Consider the following 18,439-nt stretch of genomic DNA (forward strand, 5'->3'; position numbering starts at 1 on the left):
CCCCAACCCCTCAGAGTCCTGGGAGGGAGACCAGTGCGTCACCCGGGGCTCCTGCAGCCCCTGGCTCAGCCTGGCCCTGGGTGCTCCGCTGCAGGGAGGGGCAGCCTTGCCAGCAGTAGACCCCAGCTGCCTTTGACCTTCGCAGCAACAGTCCTGCGGCCACCCTAACCCCTGACAGACAGCAGAGGTGGCGACATGGGGTTCACCCGGGCAGGGCCTGGATGGCACTGAGGACAGACTGTCCTGAGCAGAGCTGCGGAGCTCTGCCAGAGGGCTCTGACCTGCAGTCTCCAGGACGTCGGGCTCACCGGTCCCTCCCCTCCGAGCCTCTGCACCCATTTCCCCTCTGTCTGGAACGATGTCACCCTCCCAGTCACCATGCCTCTGCGGGGCCAACCTTGCTCTTCTCCAGGGCCTTGAGTCAAAGGCCCCTTTCCTGGGCAGCCTTTGCTGACCCCCCCACGATTGGGGTCAGGTTCCCCAAAGCTCCCACCCCAGCACTGGGGACCCTGTGCAAAATGATCCACCCCCGGCCGGAGCTCCCCTGCGTCTAGTCCCACACCTGTCTGCAGAATTGGGGTTCAGATCTGCGTTTCACCACTCACTGACCGGTTGGGGGACCTTGGGCAAGTCACTTAGCCTCCCTGAGCTGCCTCAGTTTCCCCCTCTGCAGGCTGGGAGTAATAAGGAAATTCGAGGATGGTTGTTTGAGTCACCCCTCCAGCCATAGCCAGCCCCCCCCACCCCCCGGGTGTGCTGCTTGGATGAGAGAATGGACCTCAAGTCGCCGCCTGTCTGGAGGAAGCCTGCTCCTGCTCAGAGGGGCTGGCAAGTGTGGCCCCCACAGGGTGCAGGCAGGGCTGAGTCAGCGCCGAGTCCGCCCCCAGGCCCAGCTCCTCCTCCACCCTCGGCCCGGCCCCCCCAGCCCAGCGGCTTTGAACCCTGGGGGTTCCTGGCAGAGGTAGCCACAGGCCAGCCCAGGTGCCCGCAGGCTCCTCCCCTTCCCGGGAGTCCAGGTGAGAGGTGAGCGCAGTGACAGGGCTGAGCCCCACCCACAGGGACAACTGGAGGGCAGCCCCAGGGATGGCGGCTCCAGGGATGGAGGCCACTCGGGCCTGATTCACAGCTTTCCGGGAAGTGGGTTAACGGGATTCCAGGGCCCCAGGTGGGGCCAGGTCTCCAGGCTGAGTCACAGGACCCAGGTCCCTGGAGGTGGGAGCCGTTACAAGCCCCCTTGCCAGCCCTCAGACCCCAAGGCCCTGGGGCACCCCCAACACCCAGTACCAAAGCCCTCAGCCTCCCCGACCCTCTTCCTTCCAGTGCTATGGGGACCTTCTCCGCAACCTGGGCAGTCTTTGCCAGGGACCACTGGGCCCGGGTCCCCTCACCTGCCCCTCCAGAGGCCACCTCCTGGACCCACGGCCGCGAGCCTGGGCCTGAGCCCACCCTCAGCCCGAGCCCCCTGTCCCCTAGCGGCTCATTTCCTCCCCACAGCCCCACCCGCCCCGTCACCCCCAGCCTGGGTGGCCGAGACTGAGCTGCTGGGGAGACTGGTCTGACGGCATTCCGCCTCCCCGGATAAAACCTGAGGCGACCCACAGGGAACCCTACACACTCAGGCCACCCGCCACGCCTGTCCCAACCTGCGCAGCCCGCGGGTCCCTCGAGCCTGCCGCCTGCTGGGCTCCCCCTCCATCGGCCATGGTGGTTTCCAGACCCCCCCCAGCCCTGGGTGGGGCCCGACTCCGGATCGTGACCTCCCTGCTGCTGCTGGCGGCTTCCACAGGTGAGTCCCAGGCTGCCCCTCCCTCCCCCGCAGGCGGCCACCTCCTCCGCTCAGACTCTTCCCTTCCGCCGGCCCGGAGCCGTCTCTCCCCTGCGTTTGGTTCTCTCCGGCCGGCTACTCGCCCCGCGGAGCCCGGTTTCCTCTAGAGCTGAGGGTCGAGTGGAAGGATACGGTGTGCGCCCAGCACACAGTAGGGCCGTGGTCGCCGGGTGCCTCCTCTCCCACCCTGTCCGTCCAGCTCCCGCCGCGCCTCCTGGCTCACCTGTGAGGCAGCAGGTTTTGTTTCTGGGGCAGGAGGCCACGGGGAGGGCTCTGGGCGGCAGCAGCGTCCAGGCCCCAAATGGGCTGGGGTCTGTGCTTCCCGAGCCTGCGCCCCATCTCCCTGGGAGGAGCCTGTCCCTCATCCCGTCCCCTGTCCAATCCCTCCTCCCGGCTGGCGGGACGGAGCCCCACTCAGGCTGGGCAGGGGCCGGCAGAGGGCAGGGCGGCAGCTGCCAGGCCTGGAGGGGCCCTGGGCGGGGGGGGGCTCCTCTCCCCGCCGGCCTGACCCTCCCTTCTCTCACCCTCAGCCACCCTGAAAGCGGCCAAGATACCCGGTGAGTGAGAGCTGCCCTTGGGGACGGGAAGGAAAGCCGGAGGGGGCAGGGCAGGCCCTCCTGTCTGTCTGTGGGGACAGGTCCAAGGGGCCTGGGGTGAGAGGGGCGCTGGAGTGGAGGGGAGGCAGGAAGAGGAGGATGGGCCTGGAGGTGCCAGGCAGGTGGGCAGAGTGGAAGTGGCCTGGGGGAGGGGACAGACCAGAGGTCACAGAGTGGGACTGAAGGGCCCACGGAAGGACAGCACAGAGGAGGATGAGCTGGTGGGGGAGGGAGAGACGCCAGGATGTGGTGGGATGTGGTGTGGCTTGAGCCCAGCCTGTGGCTGGGGATGCCGGGAGCTGGAGGTGACAGAATCTTGGCCCTACCCCGCCAGCACCCCCAGCCTGCGGGAAGCCCCAGCGGCTGGACCGGGTAGTGGGCGGCCAGGACAGCGCCGATGCCGAGTGGCCGTGGGTCGTGAGCATCCAGAAGAACGGGACCCACCACTGCGCGGGCTCCCTGCTCAGCAGCCGCTGGGTGGCCACAGCTGCCCACTGTTTCAAGGGGTATGCACAGCCAGGCCTGTCCGTGTGGCCTTCCGGGACCCAGGTGTCCTCCCCACGCAGCCCCCACTTCCATGCCTCTGCCCAGCCTTGGTGCCCCTCCGTAGAGACTCTCTTGCCTTCAGGGCCTCCCTAACTTTGCTGTTGCCCCAGACACTTCCTCCCAGAGCCCTCCTGGCTGACCCCACCCCTTCCCTTCCAGGAATCTGGACAAGCCGTCCCTGTTCTCGGTGCTGCTGGGGGCCTGGCAGCTGGGGCGCCCTGGCCCTCGGTCCCAGAAGGTGGGCATCGCCTGGGTGCTGCCCCACCCCGTGTACTCCTGGAAGGAGGGTGCCCGTGCTGACATCGCCCTGGTGCGCCTGGAGCACCCCATCCGGTTCTCTGAGCGCATCCTGCCCATCTGCCTGCCGGACCCCTCTGTCCACCTCCCTGCAGACACCGACTGCTGGATTGTGGGCTGGGGGAGTGTCCGGGATGGAGGTGCGGCTTCTTCCCCTCCCAGGTGGTTGGGGACAGATGGGGACCGAGGGTGGCAGGCACTCAGAGACACAGGTGCCATGAGCAGCAAGGGGTAGAGGTCAGAGGCACAGCATGACAGAGACAGAAGAGAAGATGGGCTGTGACCTGGAGATGTGAAGTCACAGAGACCTAAGTGGACGATCTTGGGTCATTTCTTGTTCAAAGGTATCTTTGTGTTTCGAGGCAGCAGCAGGCAGACGGACGAAGCTATTCGTTGATACAGGAAGGGCGAGAGGTGTGCGGGGCAAGAGCTGAACGCGGGTCAATGTGAAGAGCCTGAGCAGGGTGGGGATGGGGACCCCTGGTGGCAGCATGCCACAATTGCAGGCAAAACTCCCAGGAGGAAATCCAGTCTCCGTGATGGTAAAATATAATTTCCGAACCAGTCTGCAGGTTTGGAAAACATCATCTAGAAACACAAACCAGATTGAATAAATCAAGAGGCAACGAAGCAGCAAGAGAAAGTCAGGTGACAGGTAGAAAGACAGATGCATGATGGATGGGGACGGGGCCAAGGAAAGAAAACATACAGGCAGAGACGGGATGAAAGAGATGCAGTGGAGACCTGGGAGAGACAGATTTCGAGAGAGACAGACGGAGACTAAGTAAGGACAAAGTGTAAGAAAAATGGGATTTTAACCAGATTCCAGAAGAATTAAGAGAAATGACAGCAGGTGGGGTACGTGAGGGTCCCCCTGCCTCTGAGGTTGCAGCCTCCCCAGGGGCTTCTGCGAGAGCTGGTTGTGACCTGGAGAGGTCCACAGGCCAACCCCAGGAGGGCGTGGGGGGGTCCCGCAATATCCAACGTCAAATGGACACTTCCTGAACACTTGTTCTGTGGCAGTCCCCGTGCTGGGTGACGATGCAGCCCCTGAGACACAGAAAGCCAGGACCAGGGCTCTGAACCATCTGGGGCACCGGAGAGCTTGTTACAGAGGCAGGTCTCAGGCTCCACGTCCAGGTTCTCGTTCAGTGGGGCCAGAGGTGCAGACCTGAATCCGGTTTTCTGAAAGCAGCTTGGGAGAGGCTGGACAGAGCTGCTCCGTTAGCCTTCGAGAAACGCTGCCAGTGGGAAGGGACACAGTGCCCTGAGGAGGACTAGGAGGGGAGACCCCGAGCCTGACTCTGTCCTCCTTGTGCCCAGTGCCCCTGCACCACCCTCAGACCCTGCAGAAGCTGAAGGTTCCCATCATCGACTGGGACACCTGCAGCCGGCTGTACTGGCGGGGTGCCGGCCAGGGAGCCATCACCGAGGACATGCTGTGCGCCGGCTACCTGGAGGGGCAGCGAGATGCCTGCCTGGTGAGCACCCCACCCCGCTTCCCTCCCACACTGGCTCAGGGCCTGGAGAAAGAGCCAGCATCAGCCCTGTCCCCGCCGGGCTCCGTCACCTTTCCCTGGGCCCCTCCCTGGACTATGCTGGGCCCACAGTCCCCCAGTCCCTACCGCCAGCCTCAGCCTGGCCCAGCCGTTCTCTGATCTGCGCAGACGCCAGGTGTACACTGAGCACCCGGCTGCCTCATCGCAGGAGCCGGCGCTGTCCCCGCCATGGTCTGCAGCTCCGGCGACCGTGGTGGAGGGTGGCGGAAGGGTGTGACGGTCAGCACCGGGCTGGACCACTAGAGGCCGGTCGTAATCGCGCCTCCGAAGCGCTTCTTTCTGCAGAACAGAGATCGCAATAAGGGCACAAGGCGGCACGAAGTGCGCTGGAAGCGGGTCTGGAGGGCGCGTCCTTCCCGCCGACCTGGCGTGGGTCCTGGGCTCTGCCCACCCCTGCCCCGGGGTCCCTAACGTCCCCCCCTCTTCTCCCGCAGGGCGACTCCGGAGGCCCCCTGATGTGCCAGGTGGACGGCGCCTGGCTGCTGGCCGGCGTCATCAGCTGGGGCGAGGGCTGCGCGGAGCGCAACCGGCCCGGCGTCTACACCAGCGTCTCCGCGCACCGCGCCTGGGTGGAGAGGGTCGCGCAGGGCGTGCAGCTCCGCGGGCGCGCGCAGGGGAGCCCCGGGGCCGCCGCGCCCCACTAGGCCCGCGGGACGCCGAGTGCGCGGCCTCTGCTCCAAACGAGCGTCCACCCCGGGGTCCCCCTCGAGGCGCGCGTCTGGGGGCAGCAGGCCCCGCCCGCGGGCCGAAGCACCTTTGTGTATATATTATGTTAATGATTTGTACAGTTGTTTGTAACCCTGCCCACATATCTTATTTATTCTTCCAATGTCAATAAATTATTTATTCTCCGGTTCCTGGTTTTGCCCATGTCTCCCACAATTGACCACTGCTCCTCACCCCCGGGGGCTGATTCACTGCTGATCCTCTACGTGCCCCTGCGGAGGAAGGAGCAGGACAAAGAGACCACAGGGCTCTGGGCTCTCACGGTTTCCAGGGGTGGGGGGCACTGGTCCAAGCTGGGGGTCTGTCTGGCTTCCTGTGGCTACAACCTGGGCTGACACTCCGCAGCCCACAGCCACTCACCTGCAGCCGGGCTCTGGCTCCAGGACCCAGCCCATCCGCCTCCCCAGGGCCTGGGGGCCGACCCAGCCCACCGTCCCTGTAGCCAGTGGATTTGCAGCTGGTTTTGGTGAGTGTGTGAACCGCTTAGTAGCTGGTGCAGAAGAGATTCCTCCAAAGCAAAGCCAAGAAAACAACCAGGTCTGATCACGTTGAACAAAGAGATAGTCCTTTGCCACAAAATGTCCCCAGCTAGAAAGGGTCAAGGGAGTGGGAGTTTTGAAAAGGCCACACGGGTTTCTGTGTGCATGTCCTTTGTTGGGAGTGCAGTTCTCAAATATTTCCTCACCCTGTTTTGATTACCTTTATGTTATTAGATCACTGTAAATGCTGCAGGGTTGTTTTTGTTAAAAAACAAACAAATAAACAACAAAAACTGGCCTCTGCCTGCCAGAGAACCAGCCTGGGGCATGCTGGGGTGACTGGGGCGTCCCCATGGTCCCTCCCTCTGCGACCTGGTCCCCCCTTTGACCTGTATTTCTACTCTCTGGCTCGCCATACACCCCGCCTTCCTTCAGCTCCCTTCCCTCACTAGCCCTCATTTGCTGGCCCCACTCTCTACCTCAGTTTCTCCCTCTGTCCTTGGCCTCTCTCCTCCTCCCTTCCCCCCCTTTCTGTCCCTGAGTGCCCCCTCCCCGCGTTTCTCTTCCTCGTTTCTATCTCTCTCCTCTGTCATGGGGTCTCTCCCTTCCGTCTCTCCTCTCACCCCAGCCCTCCCCCTCGCTTTGCCCCCAGACCCCCCACCCCCATCTCCCTCTCCTCTCCTGTCCCTCTTCTGTCCTGCTGTGTCTCTTCCTTCTCACTCTTGCTCTCTGACCCTCCGCTCTCAGGCCTGTCTCTCTACCCCGCCCCTCCATCAACTCCCTTAAATGTGATCCTTACGGAAGCCCTGAGAAAGCAATGCCTAGAAATTTCTGCTGGGGGCAGAGAATCACCCCATAATGGTGGGACGCTCAGACAAGGGCGGGGATTTCTCTGAGTTGGGAGGTCACCTCCAGGTAGCCTCTGGGCCCTCCTTGCTGGTTCTATGGGATCCCAGGGGCCCGAGGGTCAGGCTGGGGTGTGACGTGGGGAGCGGGCCCTGGCTCTCCAGTGCAACAGGACTTCCGATGATCCCTCTCCCAGTCAGGGTGGGGGTCCAGGAGCTGACAGCATAGTCGCCCCCCAGGCCCTGCAGGGTTGAGCCAGTCGGGAGCCTTCCCTTGGGGGGTTCTGCAGGTGCGTGGTGTGTGCACCCTGCTCAGAATCACGGTCAGTCCACGTGCTCAAGCCTCACTGGACACACAGTAGCCCCCTTCTCCTTGGCTGGAGCCTGGCCCAGGAATAGGCCCCAAATATGGACCACTCCAGGTGGAGAGGCCTCACTACTTTGGTCCCACTGTCACCTGCCTCTAGGGGCTGCAGACAGACACCCCTGGGCTTCCAGGCTGTCCCCGAGAGAGGGCATCCCACACCTCACTCCTGGGCAGGCGTCTCTGACTGTCTTCAACCTTCTGCACAGGAAAGCCCTTTGCAGAGCTCTCCCTACTGCCCCAAGGGCAGGGTGGGACCATCTGGCCCTAGTGACAAATGTCCTTGCGGAAAGAACTGCCTTGGCTGCAGGCTGTGTGGTCTGGCTTCGCCTCCTTCACACACTCCTTCCAAGCTCCATCCTCAGGTCACTAACCCTCTAGGGGACTTTCACCCCGTTGGTACCTGGGACCTCCCAACTTCCCTTTACTCTGCATCCAGAACAAGTGTTTGAAAACACACCTTTAACTGCAGGACTTCCCTTGGTGGCAGGCTCCTTTGGTTGGCTAAGCCAACATCCATTTCACCTCCTCTCCCTTGTGTCTTCCACCTCCAAGGCTGGAAGCTACGTGCTCACTCCCAGTCTCCCTCACGGTCACACATACCTGTGGGACTAAGTGTTGGCCAATGAGTTACGAAGACTTTCTTTTTTTCCTGATAAAAAGGACTTACTCAGCTGGCATCATCCTTTCTCACCTACTCCTTCTAGTCTTGGATGCAGATGCAATGCCCACACTTTGGCAGCCATCTTGTGACCATAAGGCTACAACTCGACCTGCTAAGGACAGTCAACCAAGACTCGGCAGCTATGGGTGGGACGACATGACCGAGATGCTGCCCCCCTCTGAGACACCCTGTCTCTTTCCAGGCTTCTTGCTTGCTTTAAGCCACTCATGGTTGGATTTTCTTTTACTTGCAGCTAAATGCATTCCTAACTTATACCTGCTTCAAACCCTCTATTTTCTTATTTTTAGATTTGCAGAAAACTTTTTTTGTTATCATGGACCCAGTATGTCAGATTTCATCAGCACAACTGAATCACATATAAATTACCCAGATTAGGAAGGCCTTGAATTCCCACCCGTCCGTCCACAAGAATTTTGGACCCTCAAAGTGTTCCCCAGTTAGTTTCAGTTATGCCCAGGTTTTTATATCACATCTATTCAAGAACAAGTGTTGGCTGGGCCAGTTGGCTCACGTCTGTAATCCCAGCACTTTGGGAGGCGGAGGTGGGAGGATCGCTTGGGCCCAGGAGCTCGAGACCAGCCTGGGCAACATAGTGACACCTTGTCTCTACAAAACAAACAAACAAACAACAACAAAAAACTAGCCCACTGTGGTGTTGCGTACCTATAGTCCCAGCCACTTGGGAGGCTGAGGTGGGAGGATCACTCGAGCTCAGGAGTTTATGACTGCAATGAGCTATAATTGCACCACTGCACTCCAACCTGGGCAACACAGCAAGACCTTGTCAAAAAAAAAAAAAAAAAAGAAAAAGAAAAAAAAACCAAAACACCAAAACCCAAAAAACCCCACGTCTTCCCTTTCTCTTTCTCTCCCTTTTCTCTCCCTTTCCTGTTGGAAGTGTCCCAGTTAGTGTTGCTGCCCAGGAAGGCAGGTGAGGGAGTCTCACTGCTGCACCGGGTGGCGGTGTTCTTACAGCCCACCAACACGCACACTGAGGCACCGTCTCCCCAGGCTCCCTGGACCACCCCTTGCAGGCCTGGCTGGGCAGTATGAGGACCCACATCATGGTGGAAAGAATGGCTTTTCCCAGCTCTACTCACACTCTGTCACCTGTGTCCAGGCGGTTGTATTCACAGTACCACAAAGTCACTCATGGAGATGTCCATTCAATGGGCCTAAGGACTGATTTCCCGTGAGCATCTGCAAACCCGTGTGACAGGCAACCAAGGCATACAACAGTTTTCAAGGGCACAGTTGTCTCAATCTACACTGAGGGGGAGCAATCACTTTCGCGGAACAAAATCAATTTCGCTTGTTCTTTCTCAGCTTCCCAACCTGCAAATGAGGACGGCCCCAGGCCAGTCCCTGGGCTTCAGGGACTTCTACTCACTCTCTAGGTGGTACCGCTTGGTTTCACGCTTCATATACCATCACTAGCCGGGTGACTCGAGCCAGAAAGCTCTCCCTGCACGTCCACCTAGCTACTCAACGTCTCCACGTGAATCTGGCACAGACATCTCAACCTTAACACGACCCCAGTGAATCCTCACGTTGCCACCCAAGTCGGTGCTCCACTGGCACCAAGTCCCATCTCAGCAAAAGGCAAGGGTGCATCCTTCCGACTGCTCCGTTTGACAGACTCGGAGCACAGTGACGTTACGTGCTGGGAGCATGCAGAGCAACCGGGACCCTTGCATGTTGCCGGTGGGAATGCGGAGCTCCTTCGGAAAACTGGCTGAAACTGGCTGGTCACTTCTGGTAAAGTTTAACAGACACAATGCTACTCCTAGGAGGTGTCCAAGAGAAGGAAAAACACAAACACAGAAACCTGTATGCAAATAGTCATAGCAGCTTTCTTCATGATCAGCAGAAGCTGGAGACCACTCAGCGCCTTCAGCTGTTGAGCGGGTGGGCGGACCGCGCCGCAGCTGTTCCGTGGAAGTCTGCCTCGCAGCAGAAAGGAGCAGAGTACACGCCACATGGTGACTCTCACATGTCATGCTGCGTGAAAGATGCCGAACTCCAAAGGCGACATACTGTGCAATGGCATTTGTAGGACATTCTGGAAAAGGCAAAACCGCAGGGACAGAGAGCACATGCGTGGCAACCAGGCTAGGACGGGGAAGCACGGACCACAAAGGAGCACTGGGGGACTTTGGTGGTGAAGGAGCCAGAGCTACGTCTTGATGGCGGTGCCGGGGGCTACACAGCTGCATAAGTTCATCAGAACTCAGAGGACTAGACACTGAAAATGGCGGATTTTCCTGCGCGTAAACTACGCCTTCCTAAACCTGCCTTCAAACACACACCTGCTCCTGATCTGGCTTTCCGTAATAGCCCCCAACCGTATCTGCTGACACCACATGCTGTCGTCCCCACTGGTCTCTTCTCGGCACAGCAGCCAGAGTGGTCCTAAAACCTAAGTCACTCTTCCTCTCAACACCCTCTGACGGCTCCTCATTTTACTCAGAGGAAATGACATCAGCTTTCTGGCATCCCTCCCCCCCATCCCCAGTCACTGTTCTGCAGCCACAGTGGCTTCCTAGTTTTCTGGAGCACAGCAGGCGTGCCCCTGCCCCAGGGCCCTTGCACTTGCAGTTTCCTCTTCCTCCAGATGACTCCTGGCTGGTCCTTCACTTCCTACAGATCTCTGCCCAAACGTCACCATGTCACCATCCTGTTTACAATAGCATTGTTCCCTCTCTCCCCCTAAATGGCTTCTTTTCCTGCTTTTCCTTTCCACGGGACCTTTGTTACTATTTCACATACTATGTATTTTCTTATTTATTTGTTTGTTGCCCTGTACCAAACACACACGTCCCTGAATTTGTCATATTCTGTTGTTACTCTCTGTGTACTTGACCATCTTTCCCGAGAAACATTCTGAGTTTATCAGGGCCAGACTTTTATTGTATTCACCTTGGTACAGTCAGTGTGGGTGCAGCCCAGCCAGGCACATTGCCCGCCGCTAGAGACGAAGCCAGTGCACTGAGACAGCGGGAGTCACAGTGGAGAAAGAGTTTACTGTCACAGGCAGCATGCGAGGAAACGGGAGGGATTTCTCAAATCCATCTCCCCGAGAATTTGAGAGAAAGGGTTTTCAAAGACGGTTTGACAGGCAAAGGGCTAGGCAGTTGGGTCTGGTGATTCGCTGGGGATGAACTCATAGGACAAGGAAGCAGAAATTGTCTTCTTATGTTGAGTCAGTTCCTGGTCTGACCTGTTGGATCACTGGTCTTGTTGGGTCAGTTGGTCCATGAGAATGCAGGGCCTGGAAGGTATCTCAAAGACCAACCTTAGGTTTCACCAGGGTGATGTTATCTGTGGGGGCAATGAAGAAAGCTAAGAATCTTCATGCTCATCAGCTCTGTGACTCCTGAGTAGTGAGCAATTATAGGAAAGCCAGCTGGGGACAATGGCTGGGGACACACACACACACACACACACACACACAAACGCACACTATGTCTATAGCTTTGCAGAGTTCAGGCCCCTGCCACTGTTCCCACCTAATGGCCTTTTATTAATTTTATAAAAGGTGGCTTCAGTGTCCAGAAAAAGGGCCTGGCAGAATAGTGGATGTTACTTAGTAAATATTTCACAAGTTAATGGTAATAAATATGATCTATTTCATGAGTTTGGTGGACAATGTGGACATAGCTCTTTTGCCTTTCTAGTTAATTCTCAGTTACCATATTCTCTCCTTAGTAGAGATCATTTCTGTCTTGAGATCTTCCCACTTCATCCATGAAGTATTCAAGAATCCTGGAGGTCTACTCAGTCCAAAGGAACGAGTCCTATGAGAACTGGAAAATTCCATCATTCCTTCAATTCAGTTCCATTGCTTTGGTCAACATCCAATGGTGACACTGATGGTCACTGGTCCCCACAGTCTGACAGACCCTCCCACAGTGCACTGGTAACACCCTTGCTCATCTGGCTCATGGCCAGCCTGCCCTGCTCTCTTACTCACGTGGAATCTGGGGTTGGCGGTCTTCAATGTCATACTCACAGGCCCTCAAGGTCACACTCACATTATGTCCCATTATGCCCTTACTTTGAGATGTCCTGCCTCTTTGGGCCAAACGAATGTATACCTTCCATGTATTGATTTATGATTTTACCTTCAATTCCTGTCTCTGAAAATGTATAAAACCAGGCTGTAACCAGACTTCCTGGGGATCACTTACTCAAGGCTTCTTGGGTTTATGGATCTCTGGACCATGGTCACTCATATTGGCTCAGAATAAACCTCTTTAAATTATTTTACAGAGTTTGGATTTTCCCCCACTAACACCATGTATGAGTTACATCTTCCAAATTTCCTGTTCTGTGACTATATGGGCTCTAGGAAACGCTGTGGATATACACCTGTGTTGGCATTTTTTGTTGCCTAGGTTGTGTATCATGGTGCGTAGCCAAAAGATACTGGGTTTAATCCACAAACCAGGAAGCTGTGGTCATTTGACTGGGGACCCCATAAAGGCTTAATGACAGAGTGCCTTTTAGGCTTGCTCCTTTGCCCTATGCAAATTTACATATGTCATCACTCATATTTGCATACCGAGGGGTTCTTCAGAAGGTCACCTCAGGCTTTAACAGTCCATAGATAAAAGGTCCCATCATATCTTCACCCTAGACAAATGCTGCTCATTAGCAACTAAGAGGGGCCGCTCATGTGATTCCAGATAATGAACACCCTTCTCCAGTGACACAGTCTCCTGCTTGTAAACCTAGAGGAAGCATCATCATAAACTTGACCTCACTTACCTCACTTCCAGTTACAAAACGAATGCCTGGCAGCATCATGTGTATTAATTTATATTTCATTATAACTGGGTGACTCAGAGACTGGCTATTTTCACTCTGGATTTTTGAGATCAATTACAGATTTTCTCCCCTGTATGTGTCTCTAAAAGATAAGGGCATTACAGGAGTTCAAGACCAGTCTGAGCAACATAGCAAGATCCTGTCTCTACATAAAAATTTTTTAAAAATTAGCTGGGTGTGGTGGTGTGTTCTTGTAGCTCCAGCTACTTGGGGGGCTGAGGTGGAAGGATCCCTTGAGCCCAGGAGCTTGAGGTTGCAGTGAGCTATGATGACACCACTGCAATCTAGCCTGGGCAACAGAGCAAGGCCCTGTCTCAAAAAACAAACAAACAAAAAAAACCACACACACACATGCATTAAAAAGGCCTACAGTATCATTATTACACTAAACAAAACTAACAATTCATTAATAGCATCAAATATAATTAGTGTTCACATTTGACATTCCCAGATCATTTTATGGGTTCCAATGTGTGTGTGTTTGAATCAGGATATAAATTGTTAATGGATAATTTTTAAAAATATAAAATCATGACTCATACAAATATAAACTGAACATGTCTCAATGTTTTTATTTAACTCAATGAATGACAGAGCCAATAAGATGTTACAAGTAGTTCAAAAGAGAATTCAGAGTAGATACATATACAGGCCATCAGGAATGTTGAAATTAATTTGCTTAATGGATGAAAAACCAGCTTGTTCCACTGTGGAGGAGGAAAATCCATTAAACTTCTAAAGGCAAAAATCATTCGCAATTCTATAGACAAGAATAATTTGCATTCCTATCACCTATCTAAAATTCACAGAGTCTTAAACAGCTCAAAGGCAGGGTCCTCCACAGAATCGGGAAACCTGCAGGAGTACGCGCTAGGTAACCCCACTGAAGTTACCCAACAGTCTTTCTGCTCCACTCTACAGTCTGTCACAACCATCCTTTACAAAATAAAGTTTACTTATTGCAGTTGACTGCTCTATCTCTGAAGTTTCTTTTATTTTAGAGGTTCTCTCCCCGTATCTTTTTTTCTTGCCACTTTTTGAGTAACTCTGGTCATTTGTCCCTTATTCTCACCATATGGATTTCCTGACTGTATCCCCCTGACGTCTCTAACTCGTTGGTCTGCATGCAGGTTTCCTGTAAGTCTGTAATTACATCTAGAGTCTTGAGCAAATTCAGGTTTGATTTTTCCAGAATAGTCTTCTATCAGGGGGTACCTAATGGTTGCTTGTCTCTGGGTGGTGGGCACTGTTGTTAAAAATCATCGCTTCCTCAGTTCATTCACCAGATTGCAACATGGCGATGTTCCTGCTTCCTTTGGTATCTGGCATTCTTCCATAAAGACAAGCTTAGCTTCAACATCTATTTAATTACTGTCAAAATAATGAGTTATTTCCTTAGCACGCTCCAAAAATGAGGGATGAGGTCTTTTTTGCGGTATCATCATGAACACATGGATTTATCTTTATTTGATGTATTTCAGCCACTGGAAGTTATTGTCCCCATGGATGCTCAGACTGTCCCATCTTTGGCTCCCGAGGGGGACCCCCCCCCTTCCCAGACGACGCCGGAGGCCAAGGAGCAGACGCGGCCGGGAGACGCCCGGGGAACCCCACGGGCACACGCAGGAAGCCCCCCGCAGACCCTCCGGAAGCCGCCGGAAGTCCATTGAAAGCCCCTCCCCCCCGGAAAACTGCTGAAAACGGACAGGAAGGCGCCCCCCCCCCCCGCAGCGCCCCCTGTCGGCGGAGTCGCCGGCACAGCCGGAATGAGGTTTGCGGCGAGGCCACGTGAGCGCCTCTGCGCCGAGGCAGCATGGGTGGGTTTGGGGCTGAGAAGCCACGACTGGGGGGGCGGTGGCTTCAACGACTGTGGGCTCACCGGGCCAGGGCGACCTCAGAGCGCAGGCGCCTGGCGGTGTCCCCCCGCCTCGGGGCTTGGCTGCCCAGCGCACCTGCCCCGGCCGCCCCCTGTCCCTGGACTGGGGCCGCAGGTTTTGGGCGGCGGTAGGACGAAATCATCCCTGGAAAAGGTGTATTCCGAGTTGACCCTTCCTGGCCTGGAGGCTGCGCCCTGGCTGCGTTTGTTCCCATAGCAACAAACAGGGGTCCCTTGGGCTCCTGCGGGGCAGATAGGCTTGGCCGAGGGACGGGCTCTCCGGGGGCTGCAGTTGGCTCCGCTGAGAAGGCAGAGGTGGCCTCGTCGGTCGGTCAGTCGCTGGCTGGTCTGTGTGGAGACATCACATCTCCTGGCACGGGATGGGGACAAGAGGAGGGTTGGACCCCCCTTTAACCAGGAGCAGAGTCCAACTCTCCCAGGCAAAGTGGGTGAAGTGGTGGTGGCCTCCTGCCTGCCTGTAGGACGGGCGAGGCTTCCACACCTCAGCCCAGTGGGGGGACTGGCCAGCTCCTCTGACCTCTGGGTCCTCGGAGGGACTGGCCTGAGGGGGCCGCGGCACCCCAGCCTCCTCCAATCCATCCCCCGGAATACGCAGGACAGGAGCCCGAGCGGCGTCTGAGAAGAGGGTGGGTTCTGCCAGGCACAGCGGGCTCCAGCGTGATTGCCACTATTAATGACCTGCCAACCCCTCCCTTGATGGCCATCCGAGGACTCTGACCCCAGAGCAGCATCCGCACGGAAGGAGAGCCATGGGGCCGCGGGCAGGCTCTCTGCTGCTTCTGCTGCTGCAGCTGCTGCCAGGTGAGGGGTGTCCCTCCGCCCCTGCCTCCCCCGCCGAGGCCGGCCGTGTGCTCCCCCTCTGCTCTCTTGTTTTCCAGGGGCCCGCGGGGATGTGCTGCCCACAGGTAAGGGCCAGCCTTGCACAGCCCGGCAAAGAGTGGAGGGTACAGAGTGAGAGCCTGGGGCGGGTCTGATGGCTGGGACTGGAGGGAGCGGCTTTCTGAGAGGGAAGAGAGCAGAAGCCCCTCACCTGCCGGGTCCTCCACAGAGTGCGGCCATTCCCTGGATGTCGGGAGGACTGTGCGAGGCCAAGACACACCAGCAGGACGGTGGCCATGGCAGGTTGGCGTATGGATGGCCGAGTCGGGGCACATGTGTGGGGGCACCCTCATCCACCCCAGCTGGGTGCTCACGGCTGCCCACTGCTTCCTCAAGTGAGTGGGGCTGGGCCAGAGGGAGCTGGGTGCTCCCCACCTCCCCTCCGTCAGCACTGCCCTCAGCCGGCCGTGTCTCTGTCCCCTCCTAGGTCTGTGGACCCCAGGGCCTACAGCGTTAAAATCGGAGGACTGACAGTGTCCGCTTTGGAGCCTCACACTTCCATGGTGCCCGTGGAGAGGCTCCTCGTCCACCCCTTGTACCACAAACACAAGCTGTCCAGTGGAGACATTGCCCTGCTCCAGCTGGCCTCCCCCGTGCAGCCCTCCGACTTCACCCCCATCTGCCTCCCAACACCCCACGACTCCTTCACTGTTGGGACCCTGTGCTGGGTAACAGGCTGGGGCTCCATCCTTCAGAGAGGTAAGGGGCACGAGTACTCAGCCAGGCCCTACTCCTGGCCAAGGAGGACTGGCCCCAGGGCACATGCTGAGGCCCTCTGTCCTGGGAGCCCCACCTGCCTGTGCCCTGCCCGGGTGCTGTCCACCAAGGTCTGCACGTTCCTCTTCTCTCCCCACCCCAACCCGCCCCACCCCTGAAGCTGGGAGCACTTGGGGCCAGGGACCTTGCTGTCCAAATTGTGGGACTCCCCTTGGCCATCGTGACAACCCATGTTGGATCTGGGAGATCTTGTGCCGGGGTCCACGATTCTGCCCATTGTTGGATGCATCAGCTGAGGCTGAGAGATCACGAGATGAACCAGGGTCACAGGTTCCCAGGTGCAGGGTCTGGGCTCGACCCCGCTCCCTGAGCCCCCATCTCTTGGCTTGGGGTATTGGGAGGGGCGGGGACGAGGTGGAGGTCCAGGCCACCGTGCTCACAGGTATGGGAAGGGGGGGCTCACCTGATAGGGACGAGACTCGAGGTGGACTCAGGCTGGGCCCTCTGTCTCGTTCAGCCCTGTCAAGTGTCCTTGAGGAAGTGGCTGTGCCCCTGTTGGACTCGAACATGTGCGAGCTGTTGTACCATCTCGGAGAGTCCAACCTGGTGGGGCTGCGCCTCATCAAGGACGACATGCTGTGTGCTGGCTTTGTCGAGGGCAAGAAAGAGTCCTGCAAGGTGACAGCAGCTTCTGGGCACCCTGTCCCGATCTGTGGGCTCTCCAGGTGCACACTGTCCTGGGCTCTGTCTCCACATCCCACACGCCAGGGGCTCCAGAAGGGACAGAGTCCTTGCCCAGTCCCCGTGGCCTCAGCAGGGCATGCTCCCAGGTGAGTGGGACACAGGTGTCTTCCTCAACTCTCCCCCAGGGTGACTCCGGGGGGCCGCTGGTCTGTGCCGTCAACAACACGTGGATCCAGGTCGGGATTGTGAGCTGGGGGTTTGGCTGTATTTGGGCCTACCGGCCTGGCGTCTACACCCGAGTGTCAGCCTACACAGACTGGATTCAGAAAACGCTGTCCGAGTATCAATCAGGCGCCTCCGAGTCCCACCCAGGCACCCCTGGGCCCCTGTCAAGCACCTCTGAGTCTCGCCCAGGTGCCCCGGGGTCCCCGTCAAGTGCCTCTAAGTTCCCCCCAGGTGCCCCAGGGTCCCACCCAGGTGGCCCCTTGTCCCGCCCAGGCTCCTCAGGGTCTGCCCTAGGCGCCCCTGGGGCCTGCCGGGCGCTGCTGCCTGTGCTGTGGGCCTTCCCCTCGCTTGGGGCCCTGTGAGCCAGGCCCTCTTCTGGTGGGGTTTGTTGAATCTGCTAATAAAAAATGCAAGTTATGTATTTTATTTGCTTTTCTCTCCCATTTTTTCTAGTAACTCGTTTTTGCTATATTTTACAAATGTATCTGGCCGTGGTAGCTTGGAAAAACATAGTCCTGCACCACAGAGTTTGCGGAGCCTTGTCCTGGACTCTGTGTTTCATCTGCGTATCTTTGTAGTTAGGCCACTGTGTGCTCCGTTTCCCTCCCAAGAGTGTCTCAAAAGTTGGATGATGAGTTAAATAGTGGTCGTGACTCAGGCAACCCGGGAGCCCACGCCCTTGCAGCCCACGGGATTTTCAGTCTCAGGCATCCTCGGTGGACGCCATGGCCCTCAGTCGCCGATGGCGGGCCTTGTTCTCCCGGCTCTGGCCAGCGGTGCGTCCATAGTCCCCACCCTGCTGCGCGGGGGCCTGCGGGGCTGCCCTGGGCACTGACGGGGACCCTGGGGCGCAGCAGGCCCTCGCCAGCTTGCTGGGCAGCGCCCTCTGGCTGTGTCTTAGCGGCGGGGACAGAGCGGCCCCGGCAGAGCCTGTGCGGCACTTCCGGGAAGGGGCACTTTGAGGAATTTCCATCCTCTTGCTCCCAGTTGAATAAACTCCCCCACCTCCCTTAGACGGCTGGCGAGTGGCTGTGGGGGAGGACCACCTGCTGGCCTGGTCGTGATCCGGGACCCAGGACCTGCGCGGGGGTCGGGGGGACTCTCCACCTTGGAGGGGCTGTCTAGAAGGCTCCATGGAGGGGGCTGCGGGCAGCCTGGGCTCGAAGCCCAGTGTGGCATGGGGGGAGGGTGGCGATGGGTGGTAGAACTGTCACCTGAAGCCTCTGCCTCCCCGAGACAGGCAGCCGCACGGCCTCTCGGTTGTGTCCGGGAGAAAATTTAGATC

The 18,439-nt window shown here is 57.5% G+C and overlaps 2 protein-coding genes across 2 annotated transcripts; both read left to right on the forward strand.

The window, feature by feature from the left end:
• The first annotated feature begins 1,510 nt into the window (after window positions 1–1,510).
• Window positions 1,511–5,675, forward strand: PRSS22 (serine protease 22). The gene is made up of 6 exons (XM_045541227.1): window positions 1,511–1,786; window positions 2,356–2,382; window positions 2,756–2,927; window positions 3,127–3,404; window positions 4,588–4,745; window positions 5,258–5,675. Exons 1-6 carry the CDS (start codon window positions 1,702–1,704, stop codon window positions 5,465–5,467), a joined length of 930 nt encoding a protein of 309 aa, XP_045397183.1. The 5' UTR covers window positions 1,511–1,701; the 3' UTR covers window positions 5,468–5,675.
• A 10,108-nt stretch (window positions 5,676–15,783) lies between these two features.
• On the forward strand, window positions 15,784–17,580 carry LOC123631373 (serine protease 30-like). The gene is made up of 4 exons (XM_045540940.1): window positions 15,784–15,863; window positions 15,956–16,227; window positions 16,763–16,923; window positions 17,115–17,580. The coding sequence occupies exons 1-4, from the start codon at window positions 15,784–15,786 to the stop codon at window positions 17,514–17,516; spliced, it is 915 nt and encodes a 304-aa protein (XP_045396896.1). The 3' UTR covers window positions 17,517–17,580.
• Window positions 17,581–18,439: the final 859 nt, after the last annotated feature.

The sequence above is a fragment of the Lemur catta genome, chromosome 2 (assembly GCF_020740605.2).
Source record: "Lemur catta isolate mLemCat1 chromosome 2, mLemCat1.pri, whole genome shotgun sequence".
Taxonomy (NCBI): Eukaryota; Metazoa; Chordata; class Mammalia; order Primates; family Lemuridae; genus Lemur; species Lemur catta.